At 39.7% G+C, this 27,988-nt stretch overlaps 1 protein-coding gene across 2 annotated transcripts in view; it reads right to left on the bottom strand.

Annotated features, from left to right (window-relative positions):
* Positions 1 to 1,654: 1,654 nt before the first annotated feature.
* CEP120 (centrosomal protein 120) overlaps positions 1,655 to 27,988 on the bottom strand; it is a 45,251-nt gene continuing 18,917 nt past the window's right edge. For both annotated transcript variants that reach the window (XM_020790658.3, XM_072992415.2), the window contains 10 exons: positions 27,747 to 27,929; positions 25,722 to 25,818; positions 25,489 to 25,641; positions 23,387 to 23,476; positions 22,764 to 22,856; positions 22,069 to 22,230; positions 20,817 to 20,939; positions 17,867 to 17,965; positions 2,920 to 3,065; positions 1,655 to 2,288 (listed from right to left, as the gene is read on the bottom strand). In XM_020790658.3, the coding sequence (XP_020646317.3) occupies positions 2,051 to 2,288; positions 2,920 to 3,065; positions 17,867 to 17,965; positions 20,817 to 20,939; positions 22,069 to 22,230; positions 22,764 to 22,856; positions 23,387 to 23,476; positions 25,489 to 25,641; positions 25,722 to 25,818; positions 27,747 to 27,929 (1,384 nt within the window). In that variant the 3' untranslated portion in view covers positions 1,655 to 2,050. The remainder of the gene's footprint in view (positions 2,289 to 2,919; positions 3,066 to 17,866; positions 17,966 to 20,816; positions 20,940 to 22,068; positions 22,231 to 22,763; positions 22,857 to 23,386; positions 23,477 to 25,488; positions 25,642 to 25,721; positions 25,819 to 27,746; positions 27,930 to 27,988) is intronic.

Below are 27,988 nucleotides of genomic sequence, written 5' to 3'. Positions count from 1 at the left end.
AGTAATTTTAAAAAATGGCCTCTAATAAAAAAAGTGAATAGATGGTATATTTATAAACAAAGTCAGTGTTTCTATGCTATTTAAAGTGCTTTTTTGTTCCACAATTTAAAAGAACAATTTTTTCAGTACTGTGTGGCAAACTTTCAGCCAGTGTACTGCACTGTACCAGAGTGTCAGACTAGGACTCAGAGGACCTTGATTCAAATCCCTGCTAAACCATGCAAACACACAATGTGCATGTGTGGCAATTGTAAACTACTCCCTGAACATCTCATGTTCCTTGAAAACCCTATTAGGGTTACCATAAATCAAACACAATTTGATGGGCTATGGCAACAATACAGAAAACCTGTTTTAAATAAATCACTGTATATAACATACCTGTTTAAGAAGCAAAAAATTTTAATGCTTGATTTTACCACATCACATGTCTAGAGGAGCTAAGCACAGGATTGACTACACCTGTCTGTCTATATTAACAGTTACCAGTACTGAGCTGGGTCATTTACGCACTACAGCTTACAAAGGACAGCAGTTTTGAATACAGGTACCTGTAGCCTAAGTATTTTTTAATTGTGGCTATACCATGAAGGCATTATTGAGACAGACAGATTCTTACTAATCTGCTAGTAGGGGAAAAATACAATATGAACCCTAAGATCTAACTGCATGTATATAAAAGCCTAGTGGTTATACACAACAATAGAGAATACAGGGATCAATTTCAGCTATAGAAGTTCCAATCCAGAGGCAGTTGTCTTCAATTAGTGAACCAAGATTACATTGACAGCAGTACCCATTAATAAATTCGGAGCTGCATTCCCATCGATGCTACCCATGAGAGTGGTCCTACATATTATATGCACATTTGTGTCTAATCTGTTTTAACTACACATTGAGTACCATGCAGATGATGCTCAATTAGTACTGGAAATTATGTTGAAAACTTCTCCAATGAGTCTGAGTTGGTGTAAATGTACACTCTTTAGAAGAGATTCCTCTCTGAATACAACCAGAGTGACTGTCATCACATAATTTCTTTTCACAAGACTGTAATAAATAACAGTATTAGATTTAACAATTTTTCTACTCAGCCACTTCTTGTTTTTGTGGTTTGTTGCTAACAGAAAGCTTCTTGTCCGATAGACATGCAAACCGAGTATTTTTACATTACCTTTATGGCATCTTTCAAAAACTAGACAACTTACTTTGGATGGTTCATGAATATACTTATGGACTGCTATACACAAAGAATCTCCACCTAGAAATGTGGAGTCCTCCAGTGTGGATATCTCGACTGGGGAGTTAAGCTGTGCAGGAACTTTCCAACCAAACCTTCACTGTTCTAAATAAATACATAAATGCAATGCTACCCCTGCCTAGGGTAAACTCAAGGAAACAAGTATCTGCAGTTATGACTGAGAAGTCTGATTTGTTCCAATAACTGATTTCAAGCAGGATTAATAGAGGACCTAGTCCAGTAAGTACTAGAATGCTTCAGTGAAAACAATATTAGTGTAAGAAAATATAAGTGAATATTTACAGGCAATTACAGTGCTTTGTTTCAAATAATCTGTGATAATCTGAATATTTTCAAAGGTGCAAAGTGCAATGCATGTACCTTTACACTGATTTTACACAAATTAGAGCAGTCTTTTTCCTTGTTCAATTTTATTTAAATTGTTGTTTTCATATAAATGTATAAAAAAGTAGGCAGATAAACAGTTATAAAACAAGCAGTCAGTAATGCTGAATAGAAATGTAGAACTGAAATTTTACAAGTGTTTATAAATAAAACCAGCTGAGGCAATGGTGTAGTGACACAATGTTGAGTACTCAACCATCTACAAAAATAAATATGGACAAACATTTTAAAAAGATCTGAAACATTCAGTGAATGCTTCTCTCTTCAGACTTCAATAATAGAGATATTTTTATATTGTGCTGTTTTCAGAGTCAAAGTCAAAGCAGGTGCACGAGTCCTTCAAAATCACTATCAAAAACTTGGGACTTCTTACTAAAAAATACACATTCAGTTCTTCGGGTTCTGCTACTTGCTTCTGCTTCTTTTCGCAAGCACCTCACTGATTTGGCGATCAAGCTCACTGACAATATGGTCTTCATGATTATATACACCAGTACGCAACAAGGTATCCCTCTCATCTATGAGACGTGCAAGGTAGTCATCTAAACTCTCGTCGGCTTGTCGACTGTGGGAATTTTGCAGCTGCGCCCCCAAAACATCTTGAGGATCTTGGGATTGCTTTTTGTCTTCCTCCTGTTTTAATCTAAGAAGAAACACTTTGTTGAAGCACCCTGCATTCAGCTAGTTTGTTTGAAAGCAAAAGGGACAACTGAACTGAATTAAAATGCAATCACAGCTGAAAGGAAGCAAGACAATAATATTCAACATTAAGTGATTTCACACTTATTTTATTGCATAAGACTGCTAGAAGACAACAATGTCTTTGGTGAACTATGTAGGGACAAGAGTAATTTTTAACATGAATTAAATTGTCTGAACACATAAAGAGAACATATAGGTACTGGGCTGAAAATACTGAGTCACTCAAAATGAACTGTTATATTCACCAGAGATGTGAGAACAAATACCTTTAACGTGTGCTTTAACACAAGTTTACTTAGATTCTAAACACAGCTTTTGGCCCCACAAAAAAGGTTAAAAAAAGAGGAATGCTTACAGTAATGTGGCTACAGTCAAGATAAAAAACTGGGTCTAGTGGCCTTTGGCATAGATTTCCTATAATACAAGACTGTTACATTTTATAAATGGGCAAATATTACCTAAGGGACAGAAAGCTGTGCTCCTTTATTGGATTGACAGCCAATTAAATTTGACTTCGCTGAACCTTCACCTATTCAGCAGCAGAAGTAAAAATCTAACAAATTGTACAATACCTGTTCAGTTCATTTCTGATATCCTCTAGCTCTTGCCGTTGTGCCTTCCCCAGTTCTTTCTCCTCGGCTGCCAGGTACCGAAGTCTCATGTGCTCAAGCTCTTGTTGCTGTTTTTTAAGGCGAGCCATCGCACTCTCTTGCTCACGCTATGGAAAAGCCAAGTCATTACATTTAATCTCACAGAAATGTACAAAGCTTTACTTCACAGCATGCCCAATTTAAACTGGATTGTGGAATGTGTGTGTGTGTGTTTGTGTGTGTGCGCGCGCGCGTGTGTGAATGCTCTGTACCACAGTGCAGTAATATTCCTATGAAGAAATAGGACAGTATTACAACATTGCTATGAATACAATTCACAACAATCACAAAATTTAGGTGAAATTGAGCAAACACACTTCAAATAAATCCATACTGATATTATTTTGGAATGGTATAAATACATTTACACTAAGAAACCTTCAGTTCCTATGAGCTCAACAGTCCAAACATTTTCAATGGTTCAAACAGTAGTACAGTACATTTACACATTATGAAGAAAGCAAAAAATTAGCTTTCTGTTTCCGAGCTTCATGAAAGTTATACATACTATCTAGTGACATATGTTATGAAGCATATATGATAGCCTTGTTGGGCTCCAAGACTATATCAGAAGCACAAGATTCATGATGATTCGATGTTTAAAAAAGGGTTTTAAAAAATAAGAAAAACTACATGTAAGTCAGATCCTTGGTAAAAAAAAAAAGAGTCTTTATTCACATCATGTACTGAAATTGGGTGTGTTTTTTTCAGTTAATTGCAGCTTCTTTCAGATATCTCAGCTTCATACAACATTGCATGGAATATAGCATACAATGGCTGTCTTAACTGCTTATGTAAAATAAATGAAAACCATTTCACCTGAAGTCAATCCATCCATCCATCCATCCATCCATCCATCCATCCATCCATCCATCCATCCATCCATCCATCCATCCATCCATCCATCCATCCATCCATCCATCCATCCATCCATCCATCCCAATTAGTGGCAGAACCACTACTCAGGATAACAAACAAATCAGAATAACACAAACCACCCCAATAACACCCATATAATCGATAAATGTGAAATGATGAAAGAGATGAAGTATCTACTGTAGTAAAAATTTAGACTATAAAATATTAAAAATATTAAATACAAAAAAGGTGGCAAAAACAGGACAGGTACATAAACAAAAGGGAAAAGCCCCATCAATTGGCAAGATTAATCTGGGGAAAGGTCAAGAAAAGGTTGTGAGAAAAGCCAGGCTTTAACTTGTCTCCTGAAACCAAGGAGGGAAGGGGCTAGCTAATCATACCTCAGCTGGGATCAAGTTCCAAGGTGATGGAGTGACCACCGAGAAGGCCTGGTTTCGAGTGGCAGATTTTGAGGCCTCCCTGGGAGTCATTATCCACAACATCCCATTGTATGAGGTACAGGTGGGATGGGTAGACGTTTTGAGGGAGAGGTGCTCAGACAGCTAGCAAGGCCTTAAACCGTTAAGGGCTTTAAATGTTAACATAAGGACTTTGAACTTGGCCTGGAAGCATATAGGCAGCCAGTGCAGACACAAATGAAATATGATGGAATTGTGATGTTCCAGAAACCAGCCTGACTGCTGTGTTCTGCCCTTACTGCAGCTTCCAAACCGCCTTCATAGGCAGCCCAATGTAGAGAGTGCATCAATAGTTTATTCTCAAGAATAAAATTGTGTAAAATTGTGTAAAAACACATTAACCTCAAGTGTCTTGGCTCTCCTCTGCTATGACATTCAGGACCAGTGAACTGGCTTGGCTATTTGGCACAGCAATAATTTTAAGTTGTCATGGAAGCAGGGAGCAACTTGTAAGAAGTACACTTACTATTTGTAAAATATTTTTTTTTAAATTGCACCTTAGATAACACAAGCTTTAAACAGTCTTGGGCTACTTCCGTTTCATACATCTCTAGCCACAGTAACAAAAAACAACTGAGTCCAAGTCTGTGGGTGCAATGATCCACTAACAGGAATCTACATAACCACATCATGTTCAAAACATATCAAGAGGACTATTTGCCTGCTGATCTACATCCCTTCAGTTTGTTCACAAGACAAGAGAACTTAAAAGTAGAGATGGGGGTATTCATATACGAATAGGCAGTCACACTTCTTAATTGTTTACTTCCTATGTATTCTGGCTTATGTCTATAATTGAATCAAATGAAGCCCATTTCTATGCACTCTGATAATATAGAGACTACAGATAATATATAGAAGGAGTATCTGTTTGTTTTTCATTCTTCTAATCCTACTGTGCAAAGTTTATATTTTTCTAGAGAGAGGGAGAACTTTTATGTTACTCCAATAAACAAAAACAATGTCTCAATTCTTATTTGGACTTTAAACTGTGCAACAACAACACATTAAATAGTAAATCACTAATATTAAAAATGGATTTGCCAAAAAATCCTTGCATGCTGCCAGGTACTACAGCGAATAGGTTCTTGAGAAAGAGCTTTATTTTGTCATAGCAGCTTATAAATCCCGAAGGAAGATGTAAACATGCATACACTAGACTAAACAATGGCTAAATAGCGGCCACTATTCACTCTCCCACTTGCACATACCAAGCAAATCTGTGGGAAAAAACATACAACTGAATCGAAGGAACTCAACTCAAGTTTTCTGAAAATAACCCAGAGCTGACAAGTCAGTAGGAGGGTCTGGATGGTTTCAAGACACAGTTTTTAACCAAGACTTGGACCTCTAACTGTTTTTTAAAACAAAGATTTACATCCTCTCCCTGGTTAAATTACTTGTAAATTAATCACATTAATTACTTTGAGAGGATAAGCAGGAGGGCTGGACAAGATAGAGCCAGTGTCGGCCAATAAAGTCTGTGTTTGTTTAAAACAAATGTACTGGGTCTGCTGTGAACAAATCCACATAGAGTACAAAAATGGTAAGACTTAAACTCTTTAATAGCCACTTATCTTAAATGTACATACTTTGAGTTTTTACAGAAACATTTGAAAGCCAGACAGACCCTTTTCTAATCACTAACAGTTAAATGGCAGCATTCTTTCTGGTTATAACTGCAATGGAATTATGGTATGGTTTTCCAGTTTAGGGTTTCTTACACTAAAGTATATAAACAATCATTCTTGCACAAAATACATGTTAAAATATAACATGATCTATATTATCATGATCTATATTCATTTTTATGTCTGCAATTTCATAACAAGGCTCTGATTTTACATAAACTGCTGTTTCTCTAAGGATATCTTCACATGCTACAAAATTTCTAAACAAAATGCCTTTTGTGCAGGGATTCACGTGTCATTTATATGTAGGATCATTAAGTGATGCAATCCTCTAAATCAGTCATCCCCAACCTTTTCTGAACTGCGGACTGGTTGGGGGGGGCAGGGTCCGTGCATGGGGGGCACCACCGCGCTCACAGGTCAAGGGGACATACTTGCACACATGAGCGGAGGGGCACGGCATGTTTGCAGAGGGGCAGGGCACTCGCGTGCATGTGCAGAGAGGTGAGGCACACTCGCGTGCGTGCGTCCAAGGGCAGGGTGCGCTAGTGGGTGGGCCAGCTCACACGCAAATGTGGTGGGCAGGGCACGCTCGCAGGTGGGCAAGGCACCCATGCGTGCAGGTAGTGGGTTGTGTGTGTGGTTGGGGTGTGTGGGGGGAGTACATGCGGGGGGGGGGAGATCTGTCTCCACCGCCTGGCCCTACCATGGCCATGGACCATCACCAGGCTGTGGACAAGGAGTTGGGGACCCCTGCTCTAAATAACTAATAATAACTCACTGGTCTTAAACTTAAGCACATGACCACACAAGGAATTTATTTAAAAGAAGGTATAGGCTTTGTTTCCAAACTCCCAACCCTGCTTTCCTGTCAGAATGTGACCTCATGACAAAAATCTATCATTATGCTTACAGGCATCTTCCTGAGCAAAGATTTTTGTTGAGTCTCCCTAGTTTCACATTATCTGAGCACCACTACCTTATTCTTTTTTGCCAATCCTACATCACTCTATAGCTCTCTTTTCTTACTGGTCCAATGTAAGCTACAATTCCTTACCTGGAACAAGATTATTTCTACAGTGCATGTAACAGATAGAAATACTTGCTACCTGACATAAGTGTCATGAAGAAAAGACTGAAAAAGGATCAGATCAGAATGAAGAGAGCTGAAACTTTCAAGAAATCCACTCTCTAAAAGGCCCCTCCTTCTCTGTGTAACAGTCTGTACTTATGCTCCCTCGTTTCCCAATTACTGTACAGTTATGCAGGTCATGCATTCACTCCATTTCAAGCCAAGCTTCATGAGATACTTTGGCAGGATTCCTGCAACTGGATTACCATGAGACCAAAACACCATCTCATTTGTGAGTCTTGTCTGCAAAAAGCACACCATGACACACTTTCCTATCATCTACTGTGCTGAAAGCAACTTTTTTAAAAAAACTGGCAAGTGCATATTTTCCAGAAATAACATTAAGACTACAGTAAGCATATTTTCAAAACCTAGGTCTAAAGTAGGAGTTGGTGACCTCAGCAGGGCCAAGGGTCATTTTTCAGCTTTCCAGGAGTTGCACTTCTACAGGGAAGAAACAGGGAAGAACCATGACTAAAGCTTTTAATTTGCACAATCGTGTGTGTGTGTGTGTGTGTGTGTGTGTGTGTGTGTGTGTGTGTGTGTGTGTGTGTGTGTGTGTGTGTGTGTGTGTATGTATGTATGTATGTATGTATGTATGTATGTATGTATGTATGTATGTATGTATGTAGCTACTGGCACAAGTCACAACAATTTTTCAAGTTTTTAAAAATGGTTTTCAAACTGAAAAAGCCCACAAGCAAGTGATCCAAAATAACACATTTTTAGAAAACTAAATAAATGTAAAGATATGAAAAAATTACTCCCCATATCCTACTGAAGGGCATAAGGGATTTTCTAAGCATTAAAACGGGGGTAGGAGAGGGAAGAGAGGGAAGAAGAAAGGAAAAATTATTGAGGCTTCAGGGTAACTTGGGGATCATAAAAATGGCCTTAGAGGGTGGCATGGTGCCGATGTACATTTTGCCCACTCCTACGTGTATTTTCTATTGTACATTTCAATTTTAATATATAATTTCTGTACTGTTTTCTGCCCTAAGCATAAGATATACAGAGAGCTAGCAATTAAACAGATTGGAATAATAGGGCATTATGCTAAATACCTGCATGCTTCACATGATTCTGTAATTCACAGCTTGACTATACTTTACATTTTTGATTAATGGAAATCTGTTTAAACACTTTGGCAATGGTCACAAAGCATTTGATTGCCTTTCCAAAGGCTTGCCAGCTGGGTTTTGTCATTAACATTTATTAACAATCCAAGATACAGCTTTTTGCGTCTAATTCTCACAACAGAAATGTTTTGTATAGTTCTCCAGAGAACTCCAGTGTGACATGTTTTTGGCACAAAGTACCACCCCATAGCTATTCACCAGAATCAATGTGAAATTAACATGGTATTAATCCAACTTAAACAAAAAAGAACACAAATCATCAGAACTTAAAGCCGAGTTAACATATCTTAAGGCCCTTACATTTGTAGTTTCATATGCAAAACACAACAGAGGATTCATAGACTAGTTTCATTTGAATGACCGTTTACAACACAGACAGAAGGGGAAATCGAGTGTTCTAGGAAATTTTAAAAAGCCTGAAATGACTTTTAACATTCTAACTTTAATGCAAAACACTGAAAATCTAAAACTTAACACCTTTTTAATTATTTGTTAAGGCTTCTGAAAAATATAGTTAAGTTATTAAGTTCTTGTATTCTCAAAGACTTTCATGGCTGGGATCTGATGGTTGTTGTGGGTTTTTTGGGCTCTTTGGACGTGTCCTGAAGGTTGTTCTTCCTAACGTTTTGCCAGTCTTTGTGGCCGGCATCTTCAGAGAACAGGAGTCAGAACTCTGTCGGTGCTCTGGTGCAGCTTGTTTGGATAGTTGAGTATTTATAGCTGTGGGATCAGCTTTCATCCTTTTCAGGCGATGGATGTTGTGGTGATCAGCATGTTTTTTATTGTGGGTGTATTGCTGTGATAAGAGGCAGAGATTATCTGTCACTGTGATTGATGGGTGTTGTTAGCTAGTCTTTTGTGTGCAATGATCACCAGTCCTTGTAGCTAGGTAGAGTTCGTTCACCTTTTGCAGGCAGTATTTTTCAGTGCTGGGATTCAGGCTTTGTTGAGTTTTAAACTTTCTTCTTTTTTGTTGAAGCTCTTCTGGTGTTTGAAGATTTCAATGGTATTTACCTAGCCACCGTCCTACTGACTCACATTGGACAAATGTCATCCTACATCAAAGACTCAAGACATTTCATAAGCAAGATCAGCACCCTAAAACTCAACCCTGGGGACAGACTGATCAGTTTTGACATAGTATCTCTATTTACCAAGGTACCAATAAAGGACACTCTGACACTCATCCAGCAGATCTTTCCAGAAGACATCAAGACCCTTTTCCAACACTGCCTAATGACCAGCTATTTTCAGTGGGATAATGAGTTCTATGAACAGACAGATGGAGTGGCCATGGGGAGCCCCTTGGTTATAGCAGCTAACAACACCCATCAATCGCAGTGACAAATAATCTCTCCCTCTTATCACAACAATACACCCACAACAAAAAACACGCTGATCACCAGAATCACCCATCTCCTGAAAAGGACAAAAGCTGTTCCCACAGCTATAAATACTCAACTATTCAAACAAACTGCACCAGAGCACAGACAGAGTTCTGACTCCTGTCCTCTAAAGATGCCAGCCACAGAGACTGGTGAAACGTTAGGAAGAACAACCTTCAGGACATGGCCAAAGAGCCTGAAAAACCCACAATAACCATCATTAATTTTTTATTTATTTATTTATTTATTTATTTATTTATTTATTTATTTATTTATTTATACCCCGCCTATCTAGTCATTTCGACCACTCTAGGCGGCTAATTTAGCAATTCAACAGGGTTTTTTTTGCAGATGATCATGGAAAATCATGTACTGACAAACAGAGGAAGCACCAATAATGAAGTCACTGGTCACGATCCACTGAATCTGTTTCACGGATAAAAAGAGTTCACACTTGTGTAAACCAAAGAAAAAACACCAATGAAGACATAGCATGCCCTTGAACTGTGGCCACTGTAGCCCCATATACAGTGGCGCCTCGCTTGACGACGTTAATCTGTTCTAGCGAAATTGCTGTAGAGTGAAATCGTTGTCAAGCGAAATAAAAAAAGCCCATTGAAATGCATTGAAAACCGTTCAATGCGTTCCAATAGGCGAAATACCTGCTCGTCCACCGAAGATCCTCCATAGGGTGGCCATTTTCGGGTGCCTGTAAAGTGAAGAATCCATCCCTAACACAGCGGGGAGCCATTTTACACAGCAGGTGGCCATTTTGAAACCCGACATTCAGCTGTTTTCTGATCTTCGTAAAGCGAAAAATCGGTTCCCGAAGCAGGGAACCAATCATCATAAAGTGTTTTTTCCCATTGAAACATCGTTTTGCGATTGCAAAAGCGATCACAAAAATCTAATCATCAAGCGGATTTGTTGTTTAATGAGGTAATCGTTCAGCGAGGCACCACTGTATTGTAAATCAGCATTCCAGACCAGCATTCCTGCACTCGGGGGAGCCGAATTTCATCTGCCTTCCGCAGCTCACCGAGTGAGAGACGGTGGGTTTGTGGTTGGCCGGCTGCCAGCCTTTTGCCAAGGGAACTGGCTAAGTCACCCTTTGCTCTGCAGGATTGGGCCCTGTCGCTTCTTGGCTGCCTCCTCCCCTCCCTACATCAGCCACCTGGCTCAAGGGGAAAAGAAGGCTTTTAAGTCGGAGCTGCTTCTGGGGCCCTTTCAGACCAGCATTCCTGCACTCGGGGGAGCCGAATTTCATCTGCCTTCCGCAGCTCACCGAGTGAGAGACGGTGGGTTTGTGGTTGGCCGGCTGCCAGCCTTTTGACAAGGGAACTGGCTAAGTCACCCTTTGCTCTGCAGGATTGGGCCCTGTCGCTTCTTGACTGCCTCCTCCCCTCCCTACATCAGCCACTTGGCTCAAGGGGAAAAGAAGGCTTTTAAGTTGGAACTGCTTCTAGGGCCCTTTCAGATCTGCACTCCTGCACTCGGGGGAGCCGAATTTCATTCACCTTCCGCAGCTCACCGAGTGAAAGACGGTGGGACTATGGCTGGGCTCTAGCCGGCTGCCAGATTCCCTGAAGGAACCGGCTGGGGAACAAGCTGGGAAACAGGGGGGCTGAGGGGTCTCTGGGGCAACCAATAGAGACAATATACGGCAGGGGAAGATATGGCGGTGGGAGTAGAGCATGCCCGAGTAGGAGAAAGGAGGTTAGATACCTTACACCTATCCCCCTTTCTAGCTCTACTCCTAGCCACATGGTACCAGGTGACCATGTCAGCCACCCCCCGGGCCACATGGTATTGTTGGTAAATGCCAGGTCGGCAAAAAACAAGACTGCCCTCATCCATGACTTAATTTTGGATGAGGGGGGCCGACCTGGCATGCATTACTGAGACCTGGGTGGGAGAAGAAGGAGGAGTTCCTCTATCTCAGTTATGTCCCCCTGGGTACTTGGTCCAACACCAGGGTCGCCCGGAGGGGCGGGGAGGAGGTGTGGCAATAGTCTACAAGGATTCCTTCCATTTTTCCAGGCTCCCTGTCCCCTTGGGAAATGGTCTAGAGGGCCTGTATTGTGTGTTGGGCTTGCGAGACAGACTAGGGATTCTGCTGGTGTACCGCCCACCCTGCTGCTTACCAACAGTCTCCCTACCTGAGCTGACGGAGGTGATCTCGGATCTGGTGTTGAGGACCCCCAGACTTTTGGTGCTGGGGGACCTCAATCTCCATGCCGAGGCCACTTTATCAGGGGCAGCTCAGGACTTCATGGCCGCCATGACAACCATGGGGCTGTCTCAACATGTCATCGGCCCGACTCATGAGAAAGGCCATACACTTGACCTAGTATTCTCTACGGGACAGGGGGATGGTGGTCCGGATGTGGTGGATTTATCTTTGACTCCGTTGTCATGGTCGGACCATTTCCTGGTAAAATTTAGACTCTCAGCCACTACTACCCTCTGCAGGGGTGGGGGATCAATTAAAATGATCCGCCCCCGGAGACTTATGGATCCTGAAGGATTCCTGAATGCTCTAGGGGAGTTTCCAGCTGATATGGTCGGCGCTCCTGTCGAAGCCCAGGTCACCTTGTGGTACAAGGAGATGGCCCGGGCGGTTGACACGATCGCACCTAGGCGCCCTCTCCCTGCCCGCAGAGCCTATAAGGCTCCATGGTACACAGAGGAGCTTTTGGCCATGAAACGGTTGGGGAGACGGCTTGAGCGCAGATGGAGGAAATATCGCTGCGACTATGACCAAACACAGCTTAGAGCCCATTATCGGGCCTACTCTGTGGCAATACGGCTGGCGAAACACCAGTATTTCTCCAGCCGTATCGCTTCCTCGGTGTGTCGTCCAGCACAGCTATTTCGAGTGGTCCGGGACCTTCTTCAGCCTAATGGTTCGGTGGAGGTCTTGGACTCCTCAGTGGCTCACTGTAACGAATTTGTTACACACTTTGAGGGAAAAATTGCTCAGATTCGCAAAGATTTGGACTCCACTGTTGATGCAGAGCCCATGGTTGTGTCCAGTGCTCCGGACTTATGTCATAATTTATTGGATGAGTTTCAGTTGTTGCGACCTGAGGATGTGGACAGGGTGCTTGGATCGGTTCGTGCCACCACTACACAACTCGACCCTTGCCCATCATGGCTAATAAAGAAATCTGCCAGGGGAGTTTGCACCTGGATCCTGGAGGTCATCAACTCCTCGTTAAGAGAGGGAGTGGTTCCTGCCCTATTAAAGGAGGCAGTGATTCGCCCACTCCTAAAAAAACCTAATCTGGATCCAGGTCTAGTGAACAACTATCGTCCAATAGCAAACCTCCCTTTTCTGGGCAAGGTGTTGGAACGTGTGGTGGCTGAGCAGCTCCAGGCTCTCCTGGATGAAACGGATTATCTAGATCCATTTCAATCGGGTTTCAGGCCGGGTTATGGGACGGAAACTGCCTTGGTCGCCCTGTATGACGACCTTTGCCGGGAGAAAGACAGGGGTAATGCATCCCTGTTGATTCTCCTGGACCTCTCAGTGGCTTTCGACACCATCGACCATGGTGTCCTTCTGGACAGACTGGCTGGGATGGGAATTGGAGGCACTGTTTTACAGTGGTTCCGTTCCTACCTGGCTGATCGAGTCCAGAAGGTGGTGCTGGGGGACAGTAGCTCTGACCCATGGCGGTTGCGTCATGGGGTTCCTCAGGGCTCTATACTGTCCCCCATGCTGTTCAATATCTACATGAAACCACTGGGGGAGGTCGTTAGGAGGTTTGGGCTGAGGAGTCAGCAATATGCTGACGACACCCAGCTCTACCTCTCTTTTTCTACCAATCCAGGTGTGGCAGTCACCGTTCTGAACTCGTGCCTGGACTCGATAATGGTCTGGATGAGGGTCAATAAACTGAGGCTCAATCCAGACAAGTCTGAAGTGCTGCTGGTAGGTGCCCCGCCAGATAGGTTAAAGGGCCATCTCCCTACCTTAGATGGGATCACACTCCCCCTAAAGGATAGGGTCCGCAGCTTGGGGGTACTCCTTGACCCCAGTCTGACCTTGGAAGCCCAGGTGGACTCGGTGTCCAGGGGTGCCTTCTTACAGCTGCGGAGAATATATCAACTTCGCCCTTACCTGGATGAGCAGAGCCTGGCAGCAGTCACTCATGCACTGGTAACAACCAGACTGGATTACTGCAATGCGCTATTCGTGGGGCAGCCTTTGAAGACGGTCCGACGACTGCAACTGGCACAGAACCGGGCTGCGCGGCTGGTAAGTGGTGCCGCCGCACGGACTCATATCACGCCGGTTCTGAAAAATTTACACTGGCTGCCGGTTGCTGCTCGGGCCCAATTCAAAGTGCTTACTTTGACATATAAAGCCCTAAACGGCTTAGGACCTGGTTACCTAAAGGACCGCCTTCTTCCATATGTGCCTGCCCGTCCTCTAAGATCAGGCCAGGAGGCCCTTCTGAAGGTGCCATCCCTGAAAGAGGTGAAGGGGATGGCATGTCGAAATAGGGCCTTCTCGGTTGTTGCCCCCCAACTTTGGAACACCCTCCCTAGCGAGATCCGCCTGGCTCCGACACTCTTGGCCTTTCGGCGCCAGGCAAAGACCTTTCTGTTCACCCAGCATTTTAATTAATTAATTTTAATGTTTTAATTGTTTTAAGAAATATTTTAATATATGGTATTTTATACTGTTTCTTAAAATGTTTTTAATGTTTTTAGGTTTTAATGTTGTACGCCGCCCAGAAGCCACTGGCAATGGTGCGGCTAAAAAATATTGTAAATAAATAAATAAATAAATAAATAAATAAATCACTGTATTGATTTAGGAGTCCATTAACTACATCTAATAAACTCTAAATTCTACTATGCCATAATTTAATATGAAAACACAGACGTTCAATGTCTTTGGTGTTCACCCTCTCTTGCCCCAAATCTTATATGGACTTCTGACACAGGCTGTATAGAGAATGTGTTGATCCACAGAATATACAGACATGCAGAAAGAGCAACTGCTCCCAAAGGCTGCCATTACTGGAAGGATCTGAGGGGAGCCTCATAAGGTCCCCTACCAACAAAGTGTTGGTATGGATAACTCTAACTTTTATATATGTATATTTTAAAATGGCTAAAAATTGTCATTTTGGGGCTCCTTATGGCTAGGTGCACAAATATGGTACTCAAGCCCCTTAAGCTTGCCCACTCTTGTTTTAAAGGCACAGAAGTCTCAATTTTACCTCACATCTGAGATGGAATGTATGCGCTTGATGCGTATCATATGACCCCCAGTACAGACCACTGGGAAGACAATTACGGCAATTTGCTTTCTTCGGAAATGCAGAGAGTAGCAACTTAGTTACCTACATTCAGCCTTAGAGAACCAAATTTTTTTTGGTGGGGTTCCGGATAAGTACAAATTAAATTGTTGTCTTTAATCAACAAAAGCTGAAGATTAAATTTGTACACCGAGTCCACCGACAGACATCTATTTTGATAGTGTTTTACTATCTAGTCTTACAAAGAGTTGTTAGCAATTTAAAAAAATATTTTGAGAATTTTGCATTGCTCCTATTAAAAATATGGCCCACCAGTGGATTTTCTTCTTTCCATCCTGAAACTGCTTTGGAAAACACTACATTATACCTCACAGGGCAGGATTCACCACCCTAGAAAGAAGTTTCACTACCACTTCCAAGGGATTGCAAGCCAGATGAAAGAATTAGAGAGAAATATATTTCCATCAGGCCTTAATTGAAATTTTACTAGTTCTGGACACAGATTCTCCAGCTATGTTTATATAACAGCGGCAAGTTCTTTTGAATTTTTGCTGAAAGCTGCCAAAAATCCACATGTTATGCCTAAGGCTAGATGCAGATGACTCAGAAAAGGGAACACTGTCATATTGCTTTTTTGCCCCTACTTTCCATTATGGGACTGAGTTTAATTACAGATGCACATGGTCACAGATCGCATTCGTCGTGAAAGACTGGTCATTCGTCAGTCTTTCAGGATGAATGCTTTGCATAGACAGCTCATGGGTTTCCAGCCGTGTCAATACCTGTTTATTGTTTAAATAGTCCAAACTTTTGATGGCAATATCCTGCACCATATTTGTCAGGGAAGGCAAGATGTCACCTAAAACAAACCATAACATCTAGGAATTGACTGTTTTATCAAGAGCAAGACAGGGTAGCAATGGGCTCACCACCGTCCCCAGTTATTGCGGACTTTTTAATGGAAATCTTTGAGCATAAATAAGGCACTCGAGGACACCCCTTTAAAACGCTCACTGTTTCTGAGGCATGTAGATGATGCTTTCTTGATTTGGCCACATGGAAAAGAGGTCCTGTGCAAATTTGTTACCTATATTAATAGCTTTCATCCAAATATTGAAGTCACCTTGGAAATAACAGAATGCTGTGGACCTTCCATTCCTATACGTTATGGTCTACTGGAGGCCGGATGGAACATTAAATCATACCAATCTATAGAAAGGCCACTTATACCAACCAATACCTGAATGCCCTCAGCCATCATCATCCTGCCTAGAAAATATCAGTCCTTTGTACTTTAGTTCATACAGCATATATGATGTCAGATACGGATTCTTTGGATGATGAGCTCCAATTGTTGTGGTCCATCTTTAGGGAAAATGGATATTCCACTAGACATTAATTGGGCATTGGATTATAACAAGAAAAAAGTGAGACAAAGAGAGGATGATGATGAAGAAATAAAAGGAGTGGTCATTCTTCCTTTTTATGGACAAGTTTCAACAAAGATAGGACGATTGGCTCATAGGCTTAATTTCAAAAATGTTTTCAATCTTATTAATATAATCAAACAAATGGTCCTCTGGGACTCAGAGTCCCGAGGATTAATCGAGTACCATGGTGCTGTGGTCAAGGTTACATCAGCCATACTGAAAGATCTGTTACAAAAAGAATATCTGAGTATTCATAGTATATTAGATTACAACAGCCTGAAAAATCTGGACTGGCTGAACGTTCTATCAAATATGGTCATCAGTCCCAATGGAATTAGGTACAAGTATTGGCCAAAACTAGTCAATTCTGGGATAGAATTATTATTCAGGATCTCTTGATAAAACATGAGCTACATTCCATCAACGGAGATAGTGGCATTACTTTTAGTGCTCGCTGGAAGTCTTTGTTCTGTAAATTGGATAGACTTAGTCGGTTGCCTTACATAATACTGACCAGTGTGGGGTACTGGCTCTTTAATGTTAATTTGCCTGAATTTAGTCTGAATGTTTACCCAGCTGGTTTTGATTGTACCAATTTGTATTTAAGGTTAGGTTTGTTTTAGTTGATATCTTGCCTTCCCTGATGAAGATGGTATAGGATATTGCCACTGAAAGCTTGGACTATTTAAACAATAAACATGTATTGACATGTCTGGAAACCCATGAGCTGTTTATTTGAGATATACATAGGTTCAAATATGTTGCCTTTTTAAAAAAACTTCCATCCCCATCCCCCAATTTTATCATATACACTGATGAAGAGTTCTGGAGAATGCAAAAGCTTGCACATTCTGTGAATTTATAGTTAATCTTAAATAAATAAATTTATTTATTTATTTAAATTTATACACAACCCATTTAGTGAGTATGCCACTACTCTGGGCGGCTTACAAAATATTATAAAACATAAATGTACCGTCCATCTGTGGACACTGAATAGAAGCCACTTTGGCTTCACAATTAAGTGAGAAAATAACTTCTCCTTGGTGAGGTTCAGCAGATTGTTGGGTCCAAATGGTAATCTTCTGAAATTTGGAATTACATATCATATCACTTTTGGAAGAGACTGGTACACCTGCTGTTAAATACCTTTTTGTGACAATATACAATCCATGGATGGAAGTTGCAAGATATCCAAAATATAGGTGCCATATAAATTTAGGCCACTGATCTCTTACCTTATACTTGTCATCTCACCTAGCACTCAATATTAGCAGCAACACATGAAAGCAGTTAAGTAAGAAGATATGACTTTCCTAAAACAGGTCAAGAAAGCAGGCCAATTAATCTGGCTCGAAGGTGTTCCTAAATGTGAAGGCTGATGTAACTGAAAGGGATATTATATCACCCCAAGAGGAAAGATGCCACACTATACTGCATATTGGAAGTATCTCTCGTGACATTACATACATTTGTCCCTGAGACTGCTACTGCTGACATCTCACTCTGTTGCTCATGGATCTTATCTCTGTTACACACCTGTTTTAGCCTTGCTAGTTCCTTCAAAGCTCGTGCCCACTGTTGCTTGTAGTGCAGTTTTGCCTTAGTGGCCGATTCCAATTTCCTTTCAAGGTCCCCCTAATGAAGAACAAAATTCTATCAACACATGTTGTAATACTGGTAATAATCTTTATCCAATTGCATATAAAGAGGTTGGATTACCAAAACTGTTTAGCTGGGTATGTCCCAGCTAAAGCTGTTATGCAACTTGATGTAAATATTGTGGCACACAAGCATAGTCTTCTTTAAGCAACAGACTTATTTTTATTGTCTAACTATGTGAAACTGGATTAGTCTGTACTCCAAGACAGTTGATGTAAACAGTTTTTAAACATCTTCAAAAGAATTAGAGATAACATTTTTTTTATAATAACCATTAGCTATTCATATTTGAGCTTAATTTATGATGTCTTTGCATACGAATCCTATCCTTGGAAATTAAGTTAATGCATGACACTTAATTTGTTTAGATTGCATTGTTAAAGTCTTTCACTGGAAAGGTCATGTCTCTGTATTAACTGATCTACTTTTCTCAAAAGCAGCAGAGCCTCCTAAAGCACTGGGGTTCAAGGAAGATTTTTCTGTGTTTTAGACTAGAGAAGAGTTATGCCCTCTAGATGTGTGATTCTCATTTTTTTAAAAAAAAAAAAAAAAAGCAAAAATAACGGAAAGAGTCACATTCCTTCTGACAGATTATCTTTACCAGGAGAGGGACAAAGCGAGTATGATTTTTTTTTTTTGTTTTACTCAAGGCTGAAATCATGTTGCTAAATAAACAAAATTATACACACATATTCTGCAATTGATTGCAATTAACAAGTCCCTGTTGGGATTCTCAAGTGTGCACCAAATCAGCAAGTATGAACCCCACTGAGAATCCCATTGGCAATTTTTTATTGCCAGATACTGAATGTTCTTCCCCTTCCTCCATACAAATAAGAAAGCAACAGGACTTCAGCCATTCTCTCAACAGCATTTATATTATTGGTCACGGTTTCTTCTGGATCAGAACTTGAAGCACTGTTTCATAGTGGATCCAATCCAATGTATACTTTTGTATTCCAGGAATTCACTGGGGTACTATATGCTGTCCCTCTTGCTTTGGAACAGTAGTCTACTTCAATATACAATCTTGCCTCCTGTATATTTGCATGAAGTTACTGGGTGTGGTCACAAGCAGATTTGGAGCACCCTTCCACCTATATGCCAGTGACACTTAAAAAACTATTTCTCTACTAACTTCTGAACTTTATAGATTATGCATGACCAATATCAGTCCTGGAATTGGGGGTTAGACTCCCCATGAAAGAACAGACTCAAAACTGAGTTATGCTCCTGGATCTCTTGGTGTTAGATGAGTGGAAAGGTAAAATGCACTGTGTATGAGGCTTCTGTTGTGTGTGGTATAACAGGTGCAGGAAATGTAAGTGAGATGCCCTATTGTGTACATATTACGTGTGCACTCAAGGATCTACACTGTCTATCAGTCTGCTATCAAACTAGGTTTTAAAATATTGGTGTTAGTCTAGAAAGGATGATATGACTCAAGACAACGCTACCTCAAGGAACACTGTTCCTATTCTAGGCTTCTGTGTTACTGTGATCTTCAGAAGATATGTTGAATAAAAGTTCCATTCTTTGGTCATACAGTTATGGACCTTCCCTGTGGATGCATCTACCTTATAGAATAATTTCATACTTGTACAATATAACAGGGCTCAGTGCTGGCACATTTTAGGCATTTATTTATTTATTTATTTTTAAACTTGGCTTTCATCCAGCCATGAGCTGTACCTAATTCTTGTAAAACTCACTGCCGTATGATGTATTTTTATTACATTGTTTGTGTCATTCTGAAGCCATTGTGCTGTAAATGGCTTCAGGATTTGTGCAAATAAGCAGCCCAGATATATTTGTAAACAATAAATGAAATAATATACGTGTATACTGAAGGTAAAGAGCTAAGACCCAAGAACACTAACTTCTGTCTTTGGCATGACATTGTAACATAATGGGATTTAAAAAAGCAAAGTGAGCAACCTCATACACAACGGCATTCATGGACTATATCTGACTATTCAAAATAATTGGTATCCAAACCTAAATGGAAGAGATCAATGTTTATAGAAGCTAGCTCCAGGGCATGAAAAATGAAGTTCCAGACTATGTAATTGTCTGGGAATTTGAGAGCAAGCCTGAAATTAGCACTCTTACAGCAGTTTTTTTCTTAATCTTTCCCAATACCACCGTCCAAAAGGGACAAGAACTGCTTGCCATGAGAACCCCAAGGGAAAACAGCCTTTTTTGGTAATTGGGATTTTTGCAATCTATTTCAAATATAAGGCATGGTTTATTTAAAATTGTGAAAACAAATGCATCCAGTGCTGTCAAATATGCATCATTTCTAAATACTTTTTAAAAACTTAAGTTATTAAAAGAATCAGAAGTCTAAATGAAGCCACAATTCAACTAATGCAAAAGAGAGATTTATAAATACGCATTAACGGCAAGAGTCTATCATGCCTTAACAATTATTTTCTACAAGTAGTCATTATCCCTTATGTACCACAATTTATTTTATGGAAATGTGGCAATAACTGGAAATTCAAGAGGCTAAGGAGTTCATTACATTTATTCTGGGTCAAAACTTCATTTTTAAGTGTACTCAACCAGTTATCAGCAATAAAGCAAATGGAATGCTACCACAAATTTAACATATATATTTTACTTAGAAATGGGCTGCAATTTTTAGAAGGGAATTTTTCTTGTTTACTTTCATTCTGCTATTTTGTTTCTGGGGCCTGTTGGTTTTTCTATATTACCCTCAAGGATGCTTCTTCCCTACTCTCAAGTAAAGTACTACAATCCATTTTGAGGTTTTAAAATGAATGCTATATTTGAAACATTGTTTAGAAGCCCATGGACATACCTTTTCTAAAGTCAGAATATTTATTTCTGACTGCAGACGGATTTCTGGTTTGCTGCTTTGCTGCTCTTTATATTGTTGAAACTCTTTTTCCAGAGCTTTATGCTTGCTTTCTGCCTCATAGAGCTGTTTTAAAACACAAAGTAATTGAATAGGTTTACATATGACAACAAAACAGCATGAAGCTAGGAGAATCATTTTGGCAATTAAACAGACAATACAATGGACCAAGTATGTATAATTATTTCTATCAACTAAGTGCAAGAGTCAGGGATTTTGCAATTTTAGCAGAAAAACGTACCCCAAAATTTAGCAAAGGAACATTGACCTTCTGTAGGAAAGACCTAAACACCAAAAATAATTCTTTGCTTAGAGTCTTCAGAAACAAAGCTAGAGAAGTATGCAATCAGAAACATTCTGTTACAGAGAAGACAGGACAAGTAGTGAAGCAGTTTAAAATGAATCAGTTGTGTACTGGATGGGGGCAGAGTAACTATCCTCCACATTTATGCTAGAAAGAGAGATACATGAACTGATTTCAAGTATACTTTTAACAGCCAACGTAATTAAGTAGATCAAATGATCACATAAGGCCGGAAAGGCCAAAATTCTAATCTCTCTTTGGTTCAGTTATCATCCTCTATTTACATTTCCACAGGAAAAAAACAACTTAACTATGACATTTCTAATCACTGGATGGCATATTACCAACACCAAAGTTTGTGTAGCAAATTTACTGGAAACTTCATTAAGGCTGTGAGAAATTACATATGAAGAGTTGTTACTACAAGGTAATCAAGGTGGGCCTATTGATTCAATGGGCCTACTCTAGCACGACTTACTACACTGCGCAATAGGATTTCAGCCAATGTGAAGAACTTTCACGGGCAATCCATAAGATCTCTGCTGTCATTTTAGAAATGCATTTCTTTTTGTTCCACTGGACCAGTTAAAATCATCTGTCATTGGCTTCTATGTTATCTATCATGCAACATAGTTTATCACAGAACACTGTAAGTATATTTTGGTTATTACCACTGACTGCTACCCACAGATAGCTCACTAGTATGATCGTAACAAACTTCAATTGATTTGGCGCCACTAATCTAATTTTTGGAGGTCACTAATTTATAGGGTTTCCATAAGTCACAGATGCAACTTGACAGAAGTTAACAACAATTTTTTTTTGAAAAAAGTGATGTCCATTTCTCGCACTACGAATTTAACTGACCCAGAAAAGACAAATTTCACTCACTTGTTGATGAAGGCGGACCTTGTCCTCTTCCAGCTGTCTGATCCTTGACCTCTCCAACTCAACCTGATGTGCACACTCTTCTTTGATGCGCCGCATTGCATCTTCAAGCTCCTGTCGATTTCGCTCATGCTCTGCTTGCAACTCTTTCTTTAATCTCTGGAGCTTAAAAACAGCAGTTTCAAAACAAGTCAACCAGATGTAAGCTTATATTGTTTCATAAAAATTGCACACTTCATTGTGACTACTCTCAGATGTACCTGCTACTGACAGCATACATTTCCTTGATACCTTTTTTAAAATTATAGAAATACTTTATATAGTTATATTATATTTATTAATTATATCCAGAATATTCTTGGAGTTAAAAAATATAATCCTTCAGTTTACAGGAGCACTTTCTCTGTCAGTTTTTATACCAGAGAGTATGGTACAGAAATAGTCAATGGTTAGTGGATTTAGACCTTGCCCATTTTTAAACACTTTCAAATAAAAAATAAAGATTTCTCTTCCATTTCCTTCCATTTATTCCAGTTTGCCAATGAACAAATAAGAAGTCTCAGAACTATACACCTATTATATAAAATATTTAACATCAGTCAAAAGTTACAATCCAGGCATAAACCTAAGTTGAAATGATTCCAGCTAAAAGATTTGGTTTTCTGGAATGCACAACACATTATGCAGTACACATTTACCTCAGTTTCAGCACTGACAAGCTGTTTTTCACGCTTCTCTAAGTCTGTCAAAGTTTTCTGAAGCTTTTCTTCCAAAACTGAATATTCCGCAACCTTGAATATAAGCAGTTTAAGTTTGTAAGTAAAAATATCAAAATATTCCTAGATACACAATATAACCAAATATTTGCAACTTAGCTCAATATGTTATTGTAACAGAAATCAGTTTTTAAATCAGCTTGAAATCCTATGACAGAACCCCCCAAAATTTCACATTAGAGATTTTATGTCCCACACTTTACTCTCCTAATTTACCTCTACAGGCCTTTCTAATCTTATATAAACTTCTGAGAGCAGATTCTATTGAATTTACAGATCACAGGAATGTACAGAGAAGTACAGTAAGACTTCCAATATCCATTATCTCCTTCCCCCCCTTTAAATGGCAGGAAAAATAATGCAGATTTATTATAATAACCATTGATTCTAGAGAATCTAAGGTAGGTTATCTACAGTGTTTTTATGTTGGTTACGAACAGCAGCATATTTCCAGGTTTGCTCCTAGTAAATATAAAAAATATATCTCATCTCTGACAAAGCTAGTAATGGTTTATTAAGATACTCCTATGAGACATATGTCTTACTTTTTTCTTCACCAATGCTTCCCTCTCACGATCCCTTTTTCTCCACTCCTCTGCAAGAGCTTGCATATGAGCCAGCTCCTTCTTCTTCAGCTACAAAAAGCAAATATTTAAAAGTCCAATTTTAAACCGTGGAAATGTGTAAAATAATTGAATCAGCATGAGTATGGACTTCTGTGGAATTCTGAGATATAGAAAAGAGATCTCAGATCAAGTACTGATTTGACAGACACACAGAAGTCTCATTGTCAACAGTGCAGAAGACAGAATTAGGCAAGGCAAAAGCTATTGCAAGTCTCTTAATGAAAGCTAACTAGAAGGTTCAGAGAAACTTGGTCAGGACACAGCTTGTACATGACTTATGCTGCACCTTGTATTTCTCTTGAAACCTACCTACACCTTTTTCATAAAAACTGATATACATACTGTATTTCTCCATGTATAAGACAATACTTTTCTCTAAAATATTTAAATTTAAAATGTAGGGTTGTCTCATATACTGAAGTAAGGAGGGGGGAACGATCAAAGCGCTTTGATTCCTGCTTTCCCTCACTTTTTGCGAAGAAAACGGAGGGGGGAAGCACTTTCCTCGCAAGAAAGTGGAGGGGGAAAGCAGGAATCATCAAAGCAATTCGTACTTTCTGCCTCCACTTTCTTCTGAAGAAAGAATTTCTGGGTTAGAAAAGTGGGGGGCATCTTATACATGGGGGCATATTATACACAGAAAAATACATTATGTTTGATTCTGGGAAAGCTTAATGAGAAAGTAATTGAAGGTAATTAGGAATGAATGGATACTGACATCCATATTTGTTGTAAAGCAAAAGCAAAAGCAAAGCAAAGTGTGCTGCTTCAAGCACTCTCTGGGCGGTTTACATGTTAATTATGCAAGCTACACATTGTATAAGACAATATGGACATTTACAACCTTTACATCCTCCACTCTGAGTGAGTTTCCTCTTGCAGTACACAAAGCACTCCTGAACTATAATCAACTCATGAGGATAATTTAAACTGAGGAATCTAAAGCCTTGGTAGGAGATATGCTCTCATTCTAAAGTGTCCTCAGATCAAGGTTGATCAGCTTCCTGGCCATGTATAGTTTGATTGTTCCTCATGTTATTCAACATGTAAGTGAAATCACTGGAAATATTCTAGCGATTTAGAATACATTGTCACTAATCTGCCAATGACCAGCTCAATTTTTCTTTTAATCAGACACCACGACCTCGTGCATCTTCACATTACCAAAGAAGCAATTCATGTTCTGAATGAGTGTCAGGAATCAGGTCTAAGAAACACAGAGCTATCAAATTTTGATCTAGACAAGACAGAGGCATTCCAACTCAAGAGATAGACTCTGGTACCAAATTAAATCTGTTTCAGATAGGGCAACCGTCCCCTTGAAGAATTAAGTCTGCTGTACTGCCAAGTTCCTAGACTCTATGAGGTTCCCTATCTGGTAGGCTAGTTCAGCATCCTCTTACTAAATTTTACTTACTATTTTATTTAATGTCATATGTTTCGTATTTGCCTGCTTTGGTTATGGTTAGACAGTTACCCTGCATGACAGCTTTTTCGCTAGACATTGGCTTTTTACGATCGCTATAGCGATTCGCAAAACAGTGATTCCTATGGGGGAATTTCGCTGGACAATGTTTAGTCCCTGCTTCACAAACCGATTTTCGCTAGACGACGATTTTGACAGCTCCCTCAGTGCTCGCAAAACAGGTGTTTTTGGGACCTACGCTTCGCAAGACAGCAGTTTAAACAGCTGATTGGCGGTTCGCAAAGCGGCTTTCCTATGGCTGATCTTCGCTAGACAACGACGATTCTTCCACACTGGAATGCATTAAACAGGTTTCAATGCATTCCAATGGGGAAATGCTTTTCGCTAAACAATGATTTCGCTAAACAGTGATTTCAGTGGAATGGATTATCGTCTAGTGAGACACCACTGTACTGTAATTTTATTGTATTCATGACTAATTTTAGCTGTCATTAGCTAACCTGAGTGATGTCTGAGTACAAAGATTATTTTGAACAATTATGTTTTCTTTTGAGAAAGCCCACAATTTGATTAAGAGTTAAAAGTATGAATGAACCTGATTTTCAAAAAGATCCTCTTGTACTTCTTTCCACATTTCCAACTCAAGTGCTGCTTTGTATTCGAGAGTTTCTCGTGGCTCTGGTGGGACTTCAGCAACATTATGCAGCTGAGGTGGAGGAACCACTGCTGGTTCATTAACACCTAAAGACTAAGAATTGAAATGCTTTCAGATAAATTTCAATGGAACTGTTTACCTTTAAGAACATGAATGGATGTGTTTTAACTTACATGGGAAGAATCAGACACCACAACCTCATGCATCTTCACAACCCCATAATCTTCTAGAGTCACAGTATATGAAAGATCTGCAATCTTGTTGCTTGGCCTATAAGGAATACACAAAATAACAGCCTTTTCCTTTTGTAATGAAATGAGACAGTATGTGTAATGGCAGTATTGTTACAAGTTCAAAATCAAGTAGGATGTCCCTTCTGCTCTTATGGGTTATGCTTACTGTATAGCAAGATACAAAGAGCTAGGAAAATAAATGTTTTGTTACATGTTTAAATGCATGGAAACACAAACAGCATGTTCCCCCCCCCCCCGGTGGTGAGAACATGCGGACAGTGTACAGCAAAACTGTCCTACTGATATTCCAAAAGCTTAGCTGGCCCCATCAAATAGCCTGGGTTCTCTCTGCTATCTGCAAGACTTCCATGGCAGAAATGGAGACCTTACATTTTTAATCTCTTTTTCTCTGTCTAGCCTGAGAAGAGTGCAGAGAGGCTGGCAGATTTAGCAGACCAACAGATCCAGCTGATTCGTAAATTGCATAACCCACATACTAGAAAGTGTAAACGTCAGTTTCTAACACCGTGGGCCACATTGCTAAAGAGACTGGTGGCAGCCATTGCTGTTCTTAACTTATGAGACTAGGCTTCTGTCCTGCCCAAATTCCATCCCCTTGCTCTTTCCAATGGCTTGCATAGCAGTGCTGGCCACCAAGTAGTGTGCAAAATGCTTTTCCTTCGGGCGGATGCCTTGAGCCTCCCTCCCTTTAGGAGCTGGCATTCTTTACTTTTGAAATTCCCTTCCAGGCACATCAGGTATCACTTCAAAGCCAGTAGCAGTTTTGCCTTGAAAATTTGCTTCTACTGGCTACAGTCAGAATAAAATCATTAAATAGCCCATGTAGGAAATATTGTTGTGTTTATGAAGGAATTGTTTAGGAAGACGAAAGAGGACAGGTTCAACAATGAAAATAAATGAGTGACTCAAAGTGAATTAAATGTCTGTTCACATCCATACACAACCAGTTAAATACATATGTAAATAGGACACTTCCAGATCAATGACTTTTTAAGAAATAAAAGTACCTGGTACTTTCAAGATTATTAGACTATTATTCAAGAGTCAGGAAGAATCAAAATGTAGAACACATATTAAGCAAGTGCATCTTTTATAGTTTATATTTTCCAACTTTCCTTTCTTGAGTTTTTCATAAAATCTAGTGGAAATAGTTTACCATGCAAAAACATTCAAACTATAACATAAAGTAACATTCAATCAATCTTGTATTATACAGTTACAGACCAAGCTGTCTAGGGGGGCAGGGTAGAAATCTAATGAATGAATAAATAAATAATTAAATAAATAAATAAAATAAGTAGCCACTTACAGAAGGTACATATAAAAACCCAAACTTTGAAAGATATAACACAACCAAATGTAGGCATTTTGAGTCAGTGAGAGAAGTTTGTTCTGAACAGCTGAAGCCAATTATGTTTAGAGGAGTGCCATCTAGTGGTTACTAGGTTTGGGTACACTTGTCATGCATGTTTTGTTATGGAAGCAAAATATCTGCAGTACATACTGAAATATTACATGGAAGATCATGCAAACATGCATTCTGAAACTGAGACATATTTCAATGGTATTAGAAAGCTATATAAATAAAAATTTCCATGATATAACTGAATCTTCAGCAATTAGCAAACAATGCTTGGAAAACAGAGCAAGATACACATACAAGTTACAAATTCATGTATGGGTATTCTTCTAAGATGTTTGCACAACAAAAGGATAGTGATGAGGGATCCACCATTTGACATTTGATTTTCCCACCATCCTCTTCTTCATATTCAAAAAAATGCACTATGAAGCAAATTCTTAGAGTTAAAAGATAGTTTTCAACCTAAGTGAAAAAAATATTTATCAAATTTTAACTAATGGGAAAAGATGTTGGAGGAAGTCCGTAGGATGTTAAGCAAAACTAGTTTTAAGTGGGAAAAACCACTTTTAAAAAAATCATACCCTTGTGCTGCTGTAACGGGGATGGTTTCGCTGAAGGTCTGACGCCAGCACTGTTCCCCATGAGCACCTAGAAAACGGGTTTTGTCCATGGTCAAAACATGAGAAAGCTGAAGTCTTGCAATTCCTAGAAGCACGTCTTTGGTTGTTTTGTCTTTGTGCCACAGTTCCACCAGCAATGGTAACCTTGGATACAAAGAGAAAATAGGCATCAGGCAGGGATTTGCAATGTTCCCAGTGACAAA

This window comes from Pogona vitticeps, chromosome 2 (assembly GCF_051106095.1).
Source record: "Pogona vitticeps strain Pit_001003342236 chromosome 2, PviZW2.1, whole genome shotgun sequence".
NCBI classification, from domain to species: Eukaryota; Metazoa; Chordata; class Lepidosauria; order Squamata; family Agamidae; genus Pogona; species Pogona vitticeps.
Note: the sequence above shows the minus strand (reverse complement) of the source record. Positions and strands in the feature narration are given on the sequence as shown.